Source organism: Macaca fascicularis, chromosome 6 (assembly GCF_037993035.2).
Source record: "Macaca fascicularis isolate 582-1 chromosome 6, T2T-MFA8v1.1".
Taxonomy (NCBI): Eukaryota; Metazoa; Chordata; class Mammalia; order Primates; family Cercopithecidae; genus Macaca; species Macaca fascicularis.
The window spans coordinates 85273966-85291649 of NC_088380.1; the positions used below are offsets into that span (position 1 = coordinate 85273966).

The 17684-nt window shown below is 43.0% G+C and overlaps 1 protein-coding gene across 3 annotated transcripts in view; it reads right to left on the reverse strand.

The window, feature by feature from the left end:
* ACOT12 (acyl-CoA thioesterase 12) overlaps nucleotides 1-17684 on the reverse strand; it is a 66164-nt gene that overhangs the window by 17078 nt on the left and 31402 nt on the right. For all 3 annotated transcript variants that reach the window (XR_012413800.1, XM_015451651.4, XM_005557297.5), the window contains exons 5-6: nucleotides 13980-14115; nucleotides 1251-1407 (exon numbers count right to left, since the gene is read on the reverse strand). Coding sequence is in view for 2 of the 3 variants with exons in the window: in XM_015451651.4 (XP_015307137.1) it covers nucleotides 1251-1407; nucleotides 13980-14115 (293 nt within the window). In the remaining variant the exon portion in view is untranslated. The remainder of the gene's footprint in view (nucleotides 1-1250; nucleotides 1408-13979; nucleotides 14116-17684) is intronic.

A 17684-nucleotide genomic window follows, 5' to 3' on the forward strand; every position in this document is an offset into this window, starting at 1 on the left:
GGGAAATACAACCTTAGCAATTTTCAATGGTTATGAAAATTGTCAGAAGGGCAGATCCTATTCAAATGCATTTCCAGGGTACAGAGTGTTCCCTAAAGTTGCTCAATTACCTACATCTTTCCATTAAGAATAAAATAACCTTTTTGAAATTGAGGAGTCTTTAAAAGTATTCTAGGCCAGGCACGGTGGCTCACGCCTGTAATCCCAGCACTTTGGGAGGCCAAGGTGGGCGGATCATGCGGTCAGGAGATCGAGACCACGGTGAAACCCCGTCTCTACTAAAAATACAAAAATTAGCCAGGCGCGGTGGTGGGCGCCTGTAGTCCCAGCTACTCGGGAGGCTGAAGCCGGAGAATGGCGTGAACCCAGGAGGGAGAAGCTTGCAGTGAGCAGAGATTGCGCCACTGCACTCCAGCCCGGGCGACAGAGCGAGACTCCGTCTCAAAAACAAAAAAAAAAACACACAAAAAAACCAAAAAAGTATTCTAAATATTCTGTTCCTTCTTTTCCTATTTTTCAGTTAATTCTTTGGCCATCATTATTTTTAACCAGCACCTTTTAAAGTCAGACCTAACTGTAAATTGTCTTTGAAAAGGTTTGTAACTGACTGACTTTATTTATTTACTTATTTATTTATAGAGGCTGGAGTGCAGTGGCGTGATCATAGCTCACTGCAGCTTTGAATCCCTGGGCTCAAGTGATCCTCTCACTTCTGCCTCCCAACTAGCTGGGACTATAGGTGCACACCACCACACCAGCACATTTTTTTGTAGAGTCAGGGTCTTGCTATGTTGCCCAAGCTTGTCTTGAACTCCTGGCATCAAGCAATCTTCCTGTCTCGGCCTCCCAAAGTGCTGGGATTATAGGTGTGAGCCACCATGCCCAACCTAGACTGATTATTTTTAACTGTGAAGCCTGTCTTCTAGTTCTATTCTGCATTTACTTTGTCATAAGCTATCAAGACAACGAGTTGCAGTTTCATAAGATCAATATTCATAATTCAGAATAAAGTATTAAAACTGCCATCTCATTTTTATTTTTGAACCAAATATTTAAACATTCACCTTCAAACAAAAGGACAGATTAATCCTAAAGTAAGCAAGTAAATGATTTAGAAATCATTATAAAAGGCAATATTTTCCTCAGTCTTTTCCTTGACTTCTTGAGTAGCCCAAGAACTGGATCTCAGTCCCTTTCTATTTTCTCCTCACTGGTCCCAAAATCATATGCCGAAGGTCAAAACCAAGAACCTTGCAGAAATAGTAGCCACCGTCTCCATCCAAGCCATAATCTGGCCACCAAATGTATTTCCGTGATGGTTTGCGTGGGGTGGGAGGACCAGTTCAATGCTCTGAACAGAGGTGCCCCTTGTGGAAACCGCTCCTTCCTCTTCATCAAAAAGGAGATCTGAAAGGTGGATGTAAACATTAATGAAGGTGGAGTGAACCATAGGCCCTGGGGCTCCAGCTTTTCCTTCCCAGCAGCACATTCAACTGGGATTTATAGAAAAATTAAAGTGTTCTCAAAGGCTTAAGACTGAGCAAATTGACAGGTTCTACAGAGTGACTCTTAATGGTGAATATTTGCAGTGAATTGGGTTAAGATAACATCAGAAAGGGCCTTTAGAGATCGTATTCTAGCCTATAAAATAAGTCTACTGGAATTTTGATGGAAAGAATGGTTACACTGAAACTTGAGTTGTTCGTGGTGGGGTAGGGACAGATCAGGACAGGAAGGGGCAGAAATGTTGGGGGTGATGGATATGTCATTATCTTGATTGTGGTGATGTTTTCACAGGTGTAAACTTCCGTCAAAACTTATCAAACTGTATGCTTTAAATATGGGCCATTGTTTGTCAATTATACCACAATAAAGTTGTTAAAAATAAAGGAATCTGAGCTACGAAGGACCAGAGACACCAGAAAGCTTGAAACACTACCTTTAGAATGGAAATATGGCCTGCTGTGGAAACTGTTTGTAATGATTGCAGTCACAAGCAGGAAAGACACACTCTGTTATACTTCTTCACATCCTTCTGCTTTCATTTTTTTTTTTAGACGGAGTCTCACTCTGTCATCTAGGCTGGAGTGCAATGGTGCAATCTTGGCTCACTGCAACCTCAGCATCCCAGGTTCAAGAAATTCTTCTGCCTCAGCCTCCCGAGCTGGGATTACAGGTGCGTACCAGCATACCTGGCTTATTTTTGTATTTTTAGTAGAGATGGTTTTCACCATGTCGGCCAGGCTGGTCTCGAACTCCTGACCTCAGGTGATCCGCCCTCCTCGGCCTCCCAAAGTGCTGGGAGTACAGGCGTGAGCCACCGTGCCTAGCCTTTCTGCTTCTTTTGAATATCTGCTCCATTTACTAACAAATTGGTTTTTACTCTTAACAATGGAGAAATCTGACTGCAAAGCAGTAAAATGTATTCAATTATGCTTTTTGCATCATGAAGTGAACCACCAGCTAGGTTTCCAGCTCACATGCTATTGTTGGGCACCAGGGGGAAAGGATTTACAACTTGGGGCACCATCCTGGCTGTACTGTCAGAGGCAGAGCTGAGCTTGCAGTGTGAGAGGGAAGATACACCCAGCAACTGTTGGTGCTCTCAGCACAGTCTCCACTGGTGATCCGGAAGTGTAGTCACAGAAACCCTTAACTCCACTTCCTAATATAATTTTTAGATTTATCATTAATTGATGGTCTCTTTTATTTTTTCTTATTTCCATTGATCATTTCAGTCCCCAGCTTAAAATAAGTGAGTAGCTACCCATTGTTTTCATATAAAACCCCAAATCCTTCCCACGGCCTGCAAGCCCTGTCTTCCTGGTCTGGCCTCACTCTCCCTCGCCCTTTGCTCCAGCCACACTGGTCTTTTTTCACTTCCTGAGGAAGTATTATCTTCAACAACAGGGCGTTCGTCACATCCCTGCTGTCTACAGCAATCCCCCTGGCCACCACCACCTGTGTCTTCTATTTCACTCATACTCTGTGGCCCCTGCTTGGTCATCACTTCCTCAGGGGAGCCTTCTCTGACCTCCACAGCTCAGCCTCACCTTCAGGATCTCCCGAAGGATTTTCTTTCATGGCTATAGTTTTATGTTATTTGTGTGCCCTTTTATTATGTGACCCACTAGATCCTAAGCTTTTTGGTGCAGGGACTATGGATTTTTAAAATTCTCATATAATTCCTGAACATAGGTGCTTAATAAATATTTATTAAATGAAATGAATGAATAAACAACTTAGCTGATTTACTTAACATTCATAGTCCTTACTCTCAATAGAATATTTTTAGGTAATAAAATAGTTGTACTGACACTTCTGTCTGCTGTTGATGAGAGTCCCCACTGGTCCCCATTTTTGCTTAGAAGTATCAGACACTCAACTATTTCCAGTTTGGTGGGTGTGGAAGAGTATCTCATGTTGGTTATAATTTGCATTTTCCTGATTACTAATGAGTTCCAACATCTTTTTACATGTATATTAAGCATTCTTGTCACCTCTTCATGAAATGTCTCTTTATATCATTTGCTTCAAATATTGGTTGTCTCATTTCCGGAGATTTTTTTTGAATGTTAGACATTTCTCTCCATTCTCCACATCTCCTAACCTCCCTTACACATTTCCCATTTCTTTGTCTATCGGGCTGCATTCTAGTTAACTCTATCAGATCTATCTTCCAGTTCCCTGTCTTCTCTGCTGTTTCATTCATTCACTAAGTTTCAAATTTTAATTATTATATATTCTTTTTTATAGAAATTGTCTGTCTTTGTTAAACCTTCTAGGTTATCATTTTTTTTTTGTTCTTGCATTATACTCTTGATACTCTTTTATTTCTTAAAACATATTAAGCCTCTTACTTCATCTTACTTGATAAATTCATTATCTGCTGTCTTTGTGGGCCTCGTTCAGACTTTGTGGGGCCTGGTGTCACTTCCAGATCTTGCTGCCTTGCTTATTTCTGTCTCTTATGATTTCTCACTAGGATCTCATATTGCTCAGATCTTTTTCTGTAGAAATTCTTGAGAGCTGGCTTTAAAGTCATTTCTTCACAAAAGAGCTGTATTTGCAGTTGCAGATCACCTGGGGTCCTACAACACAGCACCACTGTACACTAAAGTTTCCTTGTTCTGTTTTAGCCCAGACAGGTCATGTGACTTCTGAGGATCCAAATCTGCATGAGGATGCACTTGTGATTGAATTCTTAAAGGGAAATATTTTTTTTCCTCATTCTACCTAAGGCTAAGGTTCTCTGGAGGGTGGGATTTTTCTAGTTGACTCACTGAGGGAATCACCTTTAGGAGGTTCCAGCACCAAGGAAGGTTCCCTGATCCAACCTTCTCCCTCACATGGGCCCCTCGTTTTGTCTCCTGAGCCCAAGTAGGTCCATTACACACAAGCTCTATGTCTTCAGGCACCTGCTAGGTTCTCCAGAACAAATGCCAGCCCCAATGCTTCCTTGCAGTGCTGCATTTGTGTTTTCTCACCATTTCTGGACTTCAAAGTTTTCTCTTATTTTTCTGCCAGCTGAGATGTGCTTGCAAAGATGTTTGTAAATATTTTTCCAGAAATATTTGGTTTTACACAACAATGAATCCACTATATTGCTAGAATCAAAATTGAATCACTTTCTAAAGTGATATTTAAAAGAAATATGCAATCTTAATCCCTTCCCATTTCTCTCTCTTTCTAAAATTGATTTTATTAGAAGATGTTTTATATATATCCCAAACTAGTATTGATTGAGGTTGTTTTCAGGCTAATGTTGCTTACTCAAACGGTACATTTTTTGTTTAAAATAAATTAATACAATTACCTGACTTCAAATTATGCTACAGAGCTATAGTAAGCAAAACAGCATGGCACTGGCATAAAAACAGACACATAGACCAATGGAACTAGAACTAGAACTGGGAACCCAGAAACAGATTCACACACCCACAGTGAACTCATATTTGACAAAGGTGCCAAGAACATACATTGGGGAAAGGACAATCTCTTCAATAAATGGTGCTAGGAAAACTGGATACTCATATGCAGAAGAATGAAACTAGGCCACTATCTCCTATGATACACAAAAATCAAATCAAAATTGATTAAAGGCTTAAATCTAAGACCTCAAACTATAAAACCATTACAGGAAAACATCAGGGAAAGTCTCCAGGACATTGATCTGGACAAAAATTTATTGAGCAATACCCCACAAGCACAGGCAACCAAAGCAAAAATCAACAAACAGAATCACATCAAGTTAAAAAGCTTCTGCACAGCAAAGAAAAGAATCAACAAAGTGAAGAGACAACCCACAGAATGGGAGAAAATATTTGAAAGTTATCCATCTGATAAGCAATTAATAACCAGAATATATAAGGAGCTTAAACAGCTCTGTAGGAAAAAATCTAATAACCTGATTAAAAAATGGGCCAAAGATTTGAATAGACATTTCTCAAAAGAAGACATTGCAAATGGCAAACAGGTATATAAAAAGGTATCGACATCACTGATCATCAGAGAAATGTAAATCAAAACTACAATGAGATATCATCTTACCCCAGTTAAAAATGCCTTTTATCCCAAAGACAGGCAATAACCAGTGCTGGAGAGGATGTGGAGAAAAGGGAACCTTCATACACTGTTGGTGGGAATGTAAATTAGTACAACCCCTATAAAGAACAGTTTGGAGGTTTCTCAAAAAACTAAAAACAGAACTACCATCAGATCCAGCAATCCCATTGCTGGGATCACAACCCAAAGAAAGGAAATACTGAAGAGATATATGCACATCCATGTTTGTTGCAGCCCTGTTCACAATAGCTAAAATTTGGAAGCAACCTAAGTGTCTATCAACAGACGAATGAATAAAGAACATGTGATACATATACACAACAGAATACTATTCAGCCATAAAAAAATGAGATCCTGTCATCCGCAACAACATGGATGGAACTGGAGATCAGTATAAGTGAAATAAGGCACAGAAAGACAAACATCGCATGTTTTTACTTATTTGTGGGAGCTAAAAATCAAAACAATTGAACTCATGGAGATAGCAGAAGCATGCTTATGAGAGGCTAGGAAGGCTAGTGGGAGGGTAGGGATGGTTAATGGGTACAAAAATATAGTTAGAAAGAATGAATAAGACCTAGTATTTGACGGTACAACAGGGTGACTATAGTCAATAATAATTTAATTATGTATTTAAAAATAACGAGTATCATTGAATTGTTTGTCACACTTGAAGGAGTGGATACCCCATTTTACATGATGTGATTATTGCACATTTGTATGCTTGCATTACAATATTTCATGTATTCCATAAATATATACACCTACTATGTACCCACAAAAACTGAACTGTGTGTGATAGTGATGGTCTCTGAAGGTGGGACGTGTGATGGTAGGCAGACTTACTTTTTAATTATATGCCTTTTTATGCATTTTGCATTTTTTACCCTGTGCATGTACTATCTCTTTAAAAATAGTTTTTAAATAATTATAAACTAAAAAAATTAAGAGAAGGCCTTATGAGAGACATTGTAAAGACTCAAATATAAAGCAGCTCCTTCTTTTCTGAAGGACAACTTTAAAGAGAAACCACATACTTCCTAGAGAAAACACATACAGTAAATACTGGAACCTGTAGAGGGAGGTGCTAGGTGAGGTTATACATGCATCAGCATCAGCTATGATATGTATGCAGAAATATATTGAGTTAGATGACTTTGGTGCAGAAGTTTGCTTATTTGGAGTTAGTTTACAACCAATGAAAAAATAGGGTTTTCCCAGGTTCAGGGAGCAATTCAGGTTCACAGTTCCGGTTTGGGCTAAGTAAACAGACCTGACCCTTTCTGCTGGCTTTGGATGTTCTTAAAGTACTGTGTCATCATCCTGCTTTGACAACTTTACATTCAGTCTACATTTGTAGATCAGGAACTTTGACCTGAATTAAGGTCATGCTAGCCCTAGTTTTCTTTCTGCATATCCAGAAAATTAACCAGGATAATGCTCTTAAGATCTGATTTTCTTACTCAAAAATTATAATTAAAATGCTTTCAAATTTTAAATTTTTCCCCTATATGTCAAGCTTGCAAATAATGATCCAGTAGTATTTCTGAGATGTGCGTGCTTACACACATCCCAGAAATATCCTGCTTTTACAAAACTAATCTCATCTGTTTTATTTTCTTCTGAAAGGATATGATCTGGATTCAATGTTCTCACTGTTCTAATAATATACATTTCCATCGTACAACATCTTGAAAAATATTCCAATCTTTTATGTTTGATATTTATAACCAGTGCAAACCCCTGCTTTTCTAACAACATGGTACAAGAACAGAGATGATCTGGTTCTCTTCTTTTAGAACACACACTGTCCTGTCAAAAACCAACTCCATCAGATCTAAGGAGCAGCAGGTGGAGAAATCACACACTACACAACAGCTTTAAATGTCAGAGTCTGGCTCTTACATTCTTTAAGATGACTTGCTTTTAAGTTCTCTGGCACCTTTGCTGGCATGGAAGTTAGTAAAATTTTCCAAAACGAAATCAGATCAATGGAATTAGGTTAAAAGTTGTTTTATGTGAAAGGATGTAGAATAATCTAAATTAGGGCAGATTAAACAAAGCAGGTGATAAAAGAAGACTTTGAAACAAATCTATAATTTGAAATTGAACTAGACATGTAGATGTAGATCTAATCTGGCTAACTTTGTAACACACTGAAACGCAAGTCAATTGCAATCGTTTTATCTCTGTATTTGAATGACTGTCATGTGTGCCTGTTACTAATTTAGACAATCTCCAGTACTCAAAGTACTGTTAGTGTTGTGCAGACAAATTGTCTGCTGCTGATTTCACTTATTAGTGCAACTTGTACAATACCAGAAGAAGCCAGTGCAGCCACCCATGTTTACCTGGCTCATGTTACCTTGAGGGGGGTGTGAAGACAGCTTCAGTCACCATCCTAGCAACCCTTCCCAATAGACGAACCCTCGCAACGGAGCTCAGGGTAGCAGAGATCCCTATTCCTCCAAGACAAAAACATGACAACAATTTCCCAGGGTCTAAAGTGCAGATTTGACATGAATTATCTCTTCCTCTTTTTTTTTTGTTGTTGAGACAGAGTCTCCCTGTGTCGCCCAGACTGGAGTGCAGTGGCCGGATCTCAGCTCACTGCAAGCTCCGCCTCCCGGGTTCACGCCATTCTCCTGCCTCAGCCTCCTGAGTAGCTGGGACTACAGGCGTCCGCCACCTCGCCCGGCTAGTTTTTGTATTTTTTAGTAGAGACGGGGTTTCACCGTGTTAGCCAGGATGGTCTCGATCTCCTGACCTTGTGATCCGCCCGTCTCGGCCTCCCAAAGTGCTGGGATTACAGGCTTGAGCCACCGCGCCCGGCCATCTCTTCCTCTTATAATTAACTTCTTCCTCAATAATTATTATCAATTATCTGGGGTTTTTTTGTTTGTTTGTTTTTGTTTTGTTTTGTTTTGTTTTTTGAGTCGGAATCTGGCTCTGTGGCCTAGGCTGGACTGCAGTGGTGCGATCTCGGTTCACTGTAAACTCTGCCTCTTGGGTTCAAGCAATTCTCTTGCCTCAGCCTCCTGAGTAGCTGGGATTACAGGAGTGCACCACCATGCCCAGCTAAGTTTTGTGTTTTTAGCAGAGACAGGGTTTCACCATGGTCTCGAACTCCTGATGTCAAGTGATCTGCCTACCTCGGCCTCCCAAAGTGCTGAGATTATAGGCATGAGCCACCGCCAGGCCTCATCAGTCATCTTGATCAGCCTGGAACCATGACCAAATTTCTCCTAGCCTGAAAAACAATGCCCATTGACTTTGAGGGTCTCCTGTAGCTCCAGGCTATTTCTTTCATCCTTCACAGCAAAGTTCCTGTGAAGTATCTGTCTTTAACTGTTGGCTCTAATTCCTCCTGTGGTGGGGACCTCTCAAACAATAATACAAATGATAGCACGTTCTGCATGCCTGACACTTTCTATATTAACTCATTTAATGCTCCCATAAACCCATTATGTAAGTACCTTTATTATTCCCATTTACAGTTCTCGTTTTGTTTATTATTCTTTTTTTTTTTTTTTTTTTGAGACAGAGTCTTGCTGTGTCGCCCAGGCTGGAGTGCAGTGGCCAGATCTCAGCTCACTGCAAGCTCCGCCTCCCGGGTTCATGCCATTCTCCTGCCTCAGCCTCCCGAGTAGCTGGGACTACAGGCGCCCGCCACCACGCCCGGCTAGTTTTTTGGTATTTTTTAGTAGAGACGGGGTTTCACCGTGTTAGCCAGGATGGACTCGATCTCCTGACCTCGTGATCCACCCGTCTCGGCCTCCCAAAGTACTGGGATTACAGGCTTGAGCCACTGCGCCTGGCCCTCGTTTTGTTTATTATTGACATTGCCTCAGCAAGCTGAGAAAAGCAAAGTCAGAGGTTTTGGTTATAGACCTGTTACAGTACTATTCAGCATAACACAGAAGGAGATCCTGTCATTTGCAACAACATGGATGGAACTGAGGTCATTATGTCAAGCAAAAGAAGTATGCACAGAAAGACAAACATCGCATGTTCTCACCTATTTGTGGCATCTAAAAATCAAAATGATTGAGCTCACGAAGACAGAGAGCAGAAGGATCATTCTGCAAAGTCAGAGGACTTGCTTACAGAACTGGATAAGAAAAGTACTGGATCAGAAAATAAAAAGAGCAGCTTTGTGCTGGGGCAACCACTGACTATGAGAGGAAGATGAGGCAATGCATAGGCCCAGATCCTAGCAATTCGCCTTTAGGAGTAAGTCCGGTGGAAGGAGGCAGCTCTCTCCAGGGTGGATGGCTTGGGATGAGTGGGCCGATGGAAGCCTCCTGCTTCCTGTGGGGCTGGGTCCAGAGGTCAGAGAGGAGCAAGCTCCACCTCAGATGGCTAGAGTGAAGGAAAACACCTTGAGGGAAGTGAGGTCCTGCCACATGCTAGTGCTGCTGTGGGACACAATGCATCAGTTTCCCACAAAAGCAAAGGCTCTGAACTAGCCAAGCGGCTCTAAGAGCTGCGATGGCCACTGTGTCCCTCACTGTCCACATGTCCTGCAACAGATGACACTCGGGCTGTCGGGGCCAGGAGACTCACAGCTCTACTTCCCTCCCCACCCCCCGCATCCTTGTACACGTGCTTCTAACAAGGCTGGTGATAGAAGTGTTTACTTGGGCCTGTGCATATGACATAAAGGTTATGGTAAACTGTCCCTCATCCCATTATTCCTCTAAATAATTAAGGATATCCAAATGTCTCCCACACTTCTTCTAACTCCACACTTGCCGATGTCACCAATGCCTTCCTGATTCCCAGTCCAGCAGACAGGTTTTATTCCTCACTTCCTGGAACGCAGTTGACCACTATTTCTTCTTGTAACTCTACTTCCTTGGCATGTGACACTGCTCTCTCCAGCTCTCCCTGCAGCCCTCTGATTAATCCCTCCAGGTCTCCTTGGTAGGTTTGTCTTCCTGGATCCTCTCTTAGATGCCTGTGCTCCGCAGGTTCCATTCTTGGCCCAGCACGCTGTGCGCTGCAGGCTGTCTTCATTTGAACTACTTCTTTAAGCGGCTGTCTCTCAGATGGAGTCTCCCCAGCTGTGGTCTCTTCCTTTTGGATGTCCACAGGCACGTCAGACTCCATATGCCTAAAACTGAACTCATCATCTACCTCCTAAAAGTTGCCCTTCCCTGCCCCTCAGATCCATGATCTCAGTTCAGGGCACAACTGCTAACCAACTGCTCCAAGCAGACACCCAGGAGTCAGCCTATGCTCCTTCTTCCTCGCTCTTCTCCCCACAGCCAATCAGTGACCCTATTTTGTTGGTGTGACCTCGCGTATATTTTTAAACTCTTTCCCTCCTGTCTCTCCCCGCTATTACTGCCTGGTTTAGGCACCCCTCACCTCTCCCTTGGTCTCTCTCCCTCTAGCCAGAGTGACCATATTAAGTGCAAACCCAGTCATGCCCCAACCCTGCTCAAAATCCTTCAATGGCTCCCATCAAGAACAGAAGAAAGAACAAGCTTCTCAGCATGGCCCAGGGAGCCTCCGTGACACAATCCGACCTTCTTCCTCTCCCGCCTCCCTCTACCTTGCGTTTTCTCTCTAGCAATACTCTTGTGTTGGTGGCTTCTCAGCACACAGCGCCCTGGTTCATGCCTCCGCGTCTTCACCCTCACTGCTGCATGCTTCCTCGCCTTCCCAACTTTCTTCTCATAGCCCCTTGTCCAGCAAGTATCTCGTGAAGCCCCAAGGGCACTTCCTCTGGGCTCCCACATTACTTAGAGTCTACAGCTCTCTGTTCACTTACTATATTACTTAGAAAGTATTAAATATGTCTGTCTCCAGCACTAAACTACAAGTTTCTCAAGAGCAAAGACCCTGCATTTTTCATCTTTATACCTCTAGTGGCAAACAGGTTCCTGGCACATGACAGGCATTTCATACAGAATTGTTGGGAAGAACTACCAGTCAGTTGGTAGTCTTTCCTTTCTGCTGAGAGGGAAGGAGTCCTTCCACCTAAATGACTATGAGTGATTTTATCCACCAGCACACACACACACTCCATCCAGCAGGCAGCGGGGCAGACTGGCCAGCACCTCACGCATCACAGGGTCACCCTCTTCCTGGTGGGCAGCAGCTTGATCTAGAGAGTTCCTGGTAAAAGGGTGGAGAATGACCTTGAGACATGTAATTCAGATGAGGGATGACTTGGAGAGGATGGAAGCAGTTCTTGTAAGAATCTCTGGATAAACATGCACAGATTTCAAAAGAACTGTTTCTTGCCGGGTGCGGTGACTCACACCTGTAATCCCAGCACTTTGGGAAGCCAAGGCGGGTGGATCACCTGAGGTCAGGAGCTCAAGACCAGCCTGGCCAATGTGGTGAAAACTCGTCTCTACTAAAAACACAAAAATTAGCTGGGTGTGGTGGTGCATGCCTGTAGTCCCAGCTACTCTGGAGGCTGAGGCAGGAGAATCGCGTGAACCTGGGAGGCAGAGGTTGCAGTGAGCTGAGATTGTGCCGCTGCACTCCAGCCTGGGTGATAGAGTGAGATCCCATTTCAAAAAAAAAAAAGAAAAAAGAAAACAAAGAAGAACTGTATTTTGACATTGTCAGTCAGACTTCTGGTTGTTTAGTGACTTATTTCTCCTTTCTCCTTATGAACTCAGGTAGTGTAATTTCAACGAGGACAGAAAGCTTTTCTTAAAAGACATAACTGCAGAAAGGAAGACCAGTGAAACTAGGGGAACTGCATATACTTATTAAAAACTGTGTTAAATGCTTGAGTTTTTCTAAGATGTCCTAAGAGATTTACTTGTCATGCATAGTACGGGTTTGCTCATTAGTAAGTATTTTATCTGTCATTTCATTCTTCCTTGGGATTTTAGGGATGAGGCGACAGCAGGTTTTGGTTTTTATTAATGGTTGTCTCATCTGCCTCAGGGTTGTTCTCTCGGTTCAGCTATTTCATTACTTGAGCAAAATGCATTTGAAATGTATTTTGGTGCTGAGACCAGCTTTACAAACAGAGACTTGCTCCTCTTAACACCGTCATTTAATGATGAAGTCTTCATTTCCTTAAAAATAATTTGATCTGGGCTGGACACAGTGGCTCATGTCTATAATCCCAGCACTTTGGGAGGCTGAGGTGGGCGGATCACCTGAGGTCAGGAGTTCAAGACCAGCCTGGTCAACGTGGCGAAACCCTGTCTCTACTAAAAATACAAAATTAGCTGGGCATGGTGGCAGGCACCTGTAATCCCAGCTACTAGGGAGGTTGAGGCAGGAAAATTGCTTGAAACTGGGAGGCAGAAGTTGTAGTAAGCCAAGTTCGCACCATTGCACTCCAGCCTGGGCAACAAGAGCGAAACTCTGTCTCAAAGAAAAATAAAAAAAAAACAAACAAAGTTGGTAATGGGTATTGCCCTTTGAAAGGTCAGCAATGAGTAGAAACCTTTGAAAAATCTCTTTTTTAACCCGAAGTCTTCTGTGGGGTGGTCCCAGGACATCACCTGGGGCAGAATAAAGGCCCTGCACTTCTGCTACACTGGCTGCTACCTCTCTCTTTCCTCTGGCATTTCTATGCACTCTTTCTCCTTCTCTTTTGACATCCTTATTCTGACATGTTCTTGTCCTCTGCTTTCCTTCCTCTTCTTCCTGTGCCTTCCTTTGGAGCCAAGGGGTGCTGAACCTTCTGCCCTCCTGGCAGCAGTCAGCCTGTGGGGCCTGGGCAGGCTCACTCCACTTCCTCCCCTCCCTCATTGTGCCCTCCACTGGCATCCCCTGGGGCTTCAGAAGATGGGGTCAGACAAAAAGAAAGGGCAGAGGACGGGCAGGGGCGGTGCTCTGCCTTTCCCCACCAGTCTGGCTCCAGGAGGCATCAAAGAGCCCAGGAAATCACTGCCAGGGAACGAAGGAAGTGTGGCTCATAAAACACAGGGTGATTGTGGAAAGCACCAGGCAACAGGAGCGGGATCTTACAGCCTCCGCTCATATCCCATATGATCTTTAGCAAGTTTCTTTCCTGCTCAGAGTTGCAGCTTCCTGCTCTGTTGAGATTACATGCAGCTCCTATGAAACTGTGGATGAGAAACCGCTTAGTGAGCCACGAAGCACCGTGTCAAAGTACGGCATTGTCATCAACCCTTCATTCAGCCATCATTAGCGAACACATGCTTACTAATGACTGCCTGGTCCCTGTCACTCTTTTTCCCCATCTCCTCTCCTGGAGATCTTCCAATTTAAAGAGGCGTTAGGTGTCAGCAGTTACATTCTCAATGGCTAGGCCCTTCCTTCTCTAGTCACCAGGTTTGTTGGAAAAGATACCTAGTGTCATCAGGATTGAATGGTAATAATAAGGTGAAAATAAGTGTGCTCTAAGAAAAGGCTCCTTTGCCTGTCACAGTCATAGAATTAAAGTTCTTATAAGTGGATTTACTGACCATCAAACTTGCTACTTTCCTTCATTAAATTGTTAAAGGTATCTTCATGTTGTAATCGAACTTTCCTTCTCTCAGCAGCCAGATTATGTTCCACATGATCTTGTTCAGTTAGAAGTGTGACTGGTTTTAAATGAATCTAGAGAAAGAAAAGCATTTATCTTTTATTGCCTTGTTAAATTATAAAAGCACAGCATGAATTTTGCAAAAACAAATGATATGCTACATGGTTCTCTAACTCAAGTAAATAGAACTTTTATGAGTGTTTTCACTAAACATGTTATGACTAAATTTTTTCTTAAATTATTTTTAAACTAAAAAAATCAACACAGGCTTATTTCTTCATGCAACAAGATATGTGTTTTAAAAAGTTCTCTCTATTAATTTCCCCTGATTTTTAAAATTTTTCAACAGAACTACAAAATAAGAAATTATTCAAATCAATGAATGAGGAGGGAGACTTTGACTCCACTGAAATCTAAATGTTTCCTGTCTTTTGCAAAATTAAGAAAGCAAAGAGAGGGAATAAAGATGTTCTAGAGAAAGCTATCTTAGACCATGAGGTATTCCCAATTTGGAAATTTCATTACATGGTGAAAACATTATCTAACAAGCAAAACAAAAGAATCAATATGTGGGAATAAAGCTTTCACCAACCTCCAGAAACCTGGAAATATGAGGCAACAGAACCAAGAGCTCAAATTCTTACATAAATGTCCTCTGCTGACCCTGTGCGTAGAAGGAAGGGTCACCTTGAAGCTAGACTGGGGTAGCTCCATGCTTATTTCCAAGATACTCAAAGTCTGGTACTGACCCTTGACCAAGATAAGGATGAAATAAGCTAGTGATCCCTGGGTGTGGGGGCTCACACCTGTAATCCCAGCACTTTGCGGGGGCTGAGGCGGGCAAGTCACTTGAGGTCAGGTGTTCAAGATTATAGGTGTGAGCCACTGCACCTGGACAACATAGTGAAACACTGTCTCTACTAAAAATACAAAAAGTAACAGGGTATGGTGGAACGCATCTGTAATCCCAGTTACTTAGGAGGCTGAGGCACAAGAATCGCTTGAACCCAGGAAAAGGAGGTTGCAGTGAGCCAAGATCATGCCAGTGCACTCCAGCCTGGGAGACAGAGTGAGACTCCATCTCAAAAAAAAAAGAAAAAAAAATAAGCTGGTGATTTATAATATGCTGCTTAAAGTCCAAAACTCTCCTGGACTACCTTGTGGAGTTTGGTTAGGAGTGTGTAGATTGATGGCATGCACTGGTTTAACTCCTTTTTTTTTTTTTTTTTGAAACTCTGTTGTACAGTGTGTAATCTGGAGCACAGTGGTGTAATCATAGCTTCCTGTAACCTCAAAATCCTGGCTCAAGGGATCCTCCCAGTAGGACTGCAGGCAAGTGTCACTATGCCTGTCTAACTTATTTTTATTTTTATTTTTTGTAGAGATGAGGGCTCACTATGTTGCCCAGGCTGGTCTCAAACTCCTGGCCTCAAGCAATCTTTCCTTCTCAGCCTCCCAAAGCACTGTAATTATAAGTGTGAGACACTGCACCCAGCCTGGTTTAACAATTTTTGTAGTGTTGTGTCAGTTGTGTGACTAGCAGGGTATACAAGACTGCTTGGTAAACTTGTGTGTTGGTTCTCCTGAAACCAAGATACCTTGCGTATGTTTTGGTGATTCCTATTCCGCAGAAGTACATCTTGTGTGACTAAGGCCCCCGAGGCATGGCTGTGCCTGGAGGCCTCGGCCCTCTCTGAGGCTGGCCTGTGCTTGCTTTCTCCCGCCGCACCATCTGCTTTAGCTTAGTAAGGCTTTGCATGAGTGTACCCTGTGGAGTCTTGCACGTCCCTTCAATGATCTGGCCTGTGCAATTGTTGAACTAAGTCTGGTTAATCATTGCCAATTTCTTTTTTGTTTTTTAATCAGCCTACATTACGCTTTGAACCAATTTCATCCTAAAATAAACTCACTGTGAACAGTGATTCAGGTAGTCCTATGGGTTCAAACCAAACCACTGATTTTTCATGGATCTCTTTGTGATGAGCTACTGAACCAGCATATTAGCAAGTAGGAAATAAGTTAGTCTGGAAAGGTGCTTTACAATTAAGGTTATCTGAACCAACCAATTATGCTAGCACCATAATGGATCTGACTTTCCACTTTCAGAAACCAGTTCTCCAGTCTCAAGAGAGATTGGACTGAAGTGTTACTATTCTATTCTTTTTTTCTTTTTTAGGGACGGAGTTTTGCACTTGCTGCCCAGGCTGAAGTGCAATGGCGCAATCTTGGCTCACCGCAACCTCTGCCTCCTGGGTTCTAGTGATTCTCCTGCCTCAGCCTCCCAAGTAGCTGGAATTATAGGCATGCACCACCATGCCCAGTTAATGTTTGTATTTTTAGTAGGGCGGGGCAGGGATTCTGCATGTTGGCCAGGCTGGTCTTGAACTCCTGACCTTAGGTGATCCACCCACCTCGGCCTCCCAAAGTGCTGGGATTACAGGCATGAGCTACCATGCTCGGCCAACTATTATATTCTTATTCCACACATCCATGAAGTTGGAGTGAGAAGTCTGAGGCTGGAGGGGGAAAATGACAGACTTCCTCTGCTGCCCCATGCAAAGGAATGGGATGGCAAGGTGCGTTCCTTTGTCACTTGCTCTCAGATACGGGCACCTGCACCCATCTCATATTCTCTCATTTCCAAGAGTCTGGAGATTTGTGGGGATGTCAGGAAAAACAGAATGGTTGGGAAGACTATCTCAGTGTCTCAGATTTTAGTGAACACAGGCTCTGTGGGATGCTTTGGCAAAGTACAGATTCCAAGATTCCACGCTAGTGATTCTAATTCAGTAGGTCCATGATATGGCCCAGAAAACCTCATTTTAACAAACAGAATTAGCTGATATGAACTTCCATTTGAAAAACAACACCCTTGGGCAATATGAATTTGCCTTGCAACGTGTTTAATGTTAACTGAGAGTGGAGGCCAGGGGCCATGGCTCACACCTCAGAACTTTGGGAGGTCAAGGCGGGCAGACCAGCCTGACCAACATGGTGAAACCCCATCTCTACTAAAAATACAAAAAAAAAAAAAAAATTATTCAGGTACGGTGGTAGGAGCCTGTAATCCCAGCTACTTGGGAGGCTGAGGCAGGTGACTCTCTTGAACCTGGGAGGTGGAGATTGCAGTGAGCTGAGACTGTGCCACTGCACTCCAGCCTGGGTGACAGAGTGAGACTCTGCTCAAAAACAAAAGACTAAGAGTGGGAGAAGTGCCCCAGGGTACAAAGCTCTGCAGGGACACCTGCCACTGGCACTATGATGATCCAACTCAGCCCTAGCCCATCTCTATGCCTCCTGGCTCACATGAGGAAGAGGAGCTGGTGAGTGTGGTTCTGCCACCACTTCTCCTGGGTACAGTGGAAACATTTGTCTGGCTTTAAAGTGGGCGGCAGTCTGAAGAAGGCTTCAGACAAAGAGACAGAGAAGGACCTCTCCTTGCTTCAGAGTAGGGCTAGGAGAAGCCACTGTGTCTAGCTCTGGGATGATCCTTGGAGTGAAAGACTCATATTCTAGATTGAATTATCACAGTGTTTAGACTAAATGGGACCCTCCTCCAGGCACCCTGACACTGAAAAAAAAATGCCAAGAAATTATAAGGAGCAAATCCCCAGCAGCCTCCAGATGAGTGGATGTGGGTCGT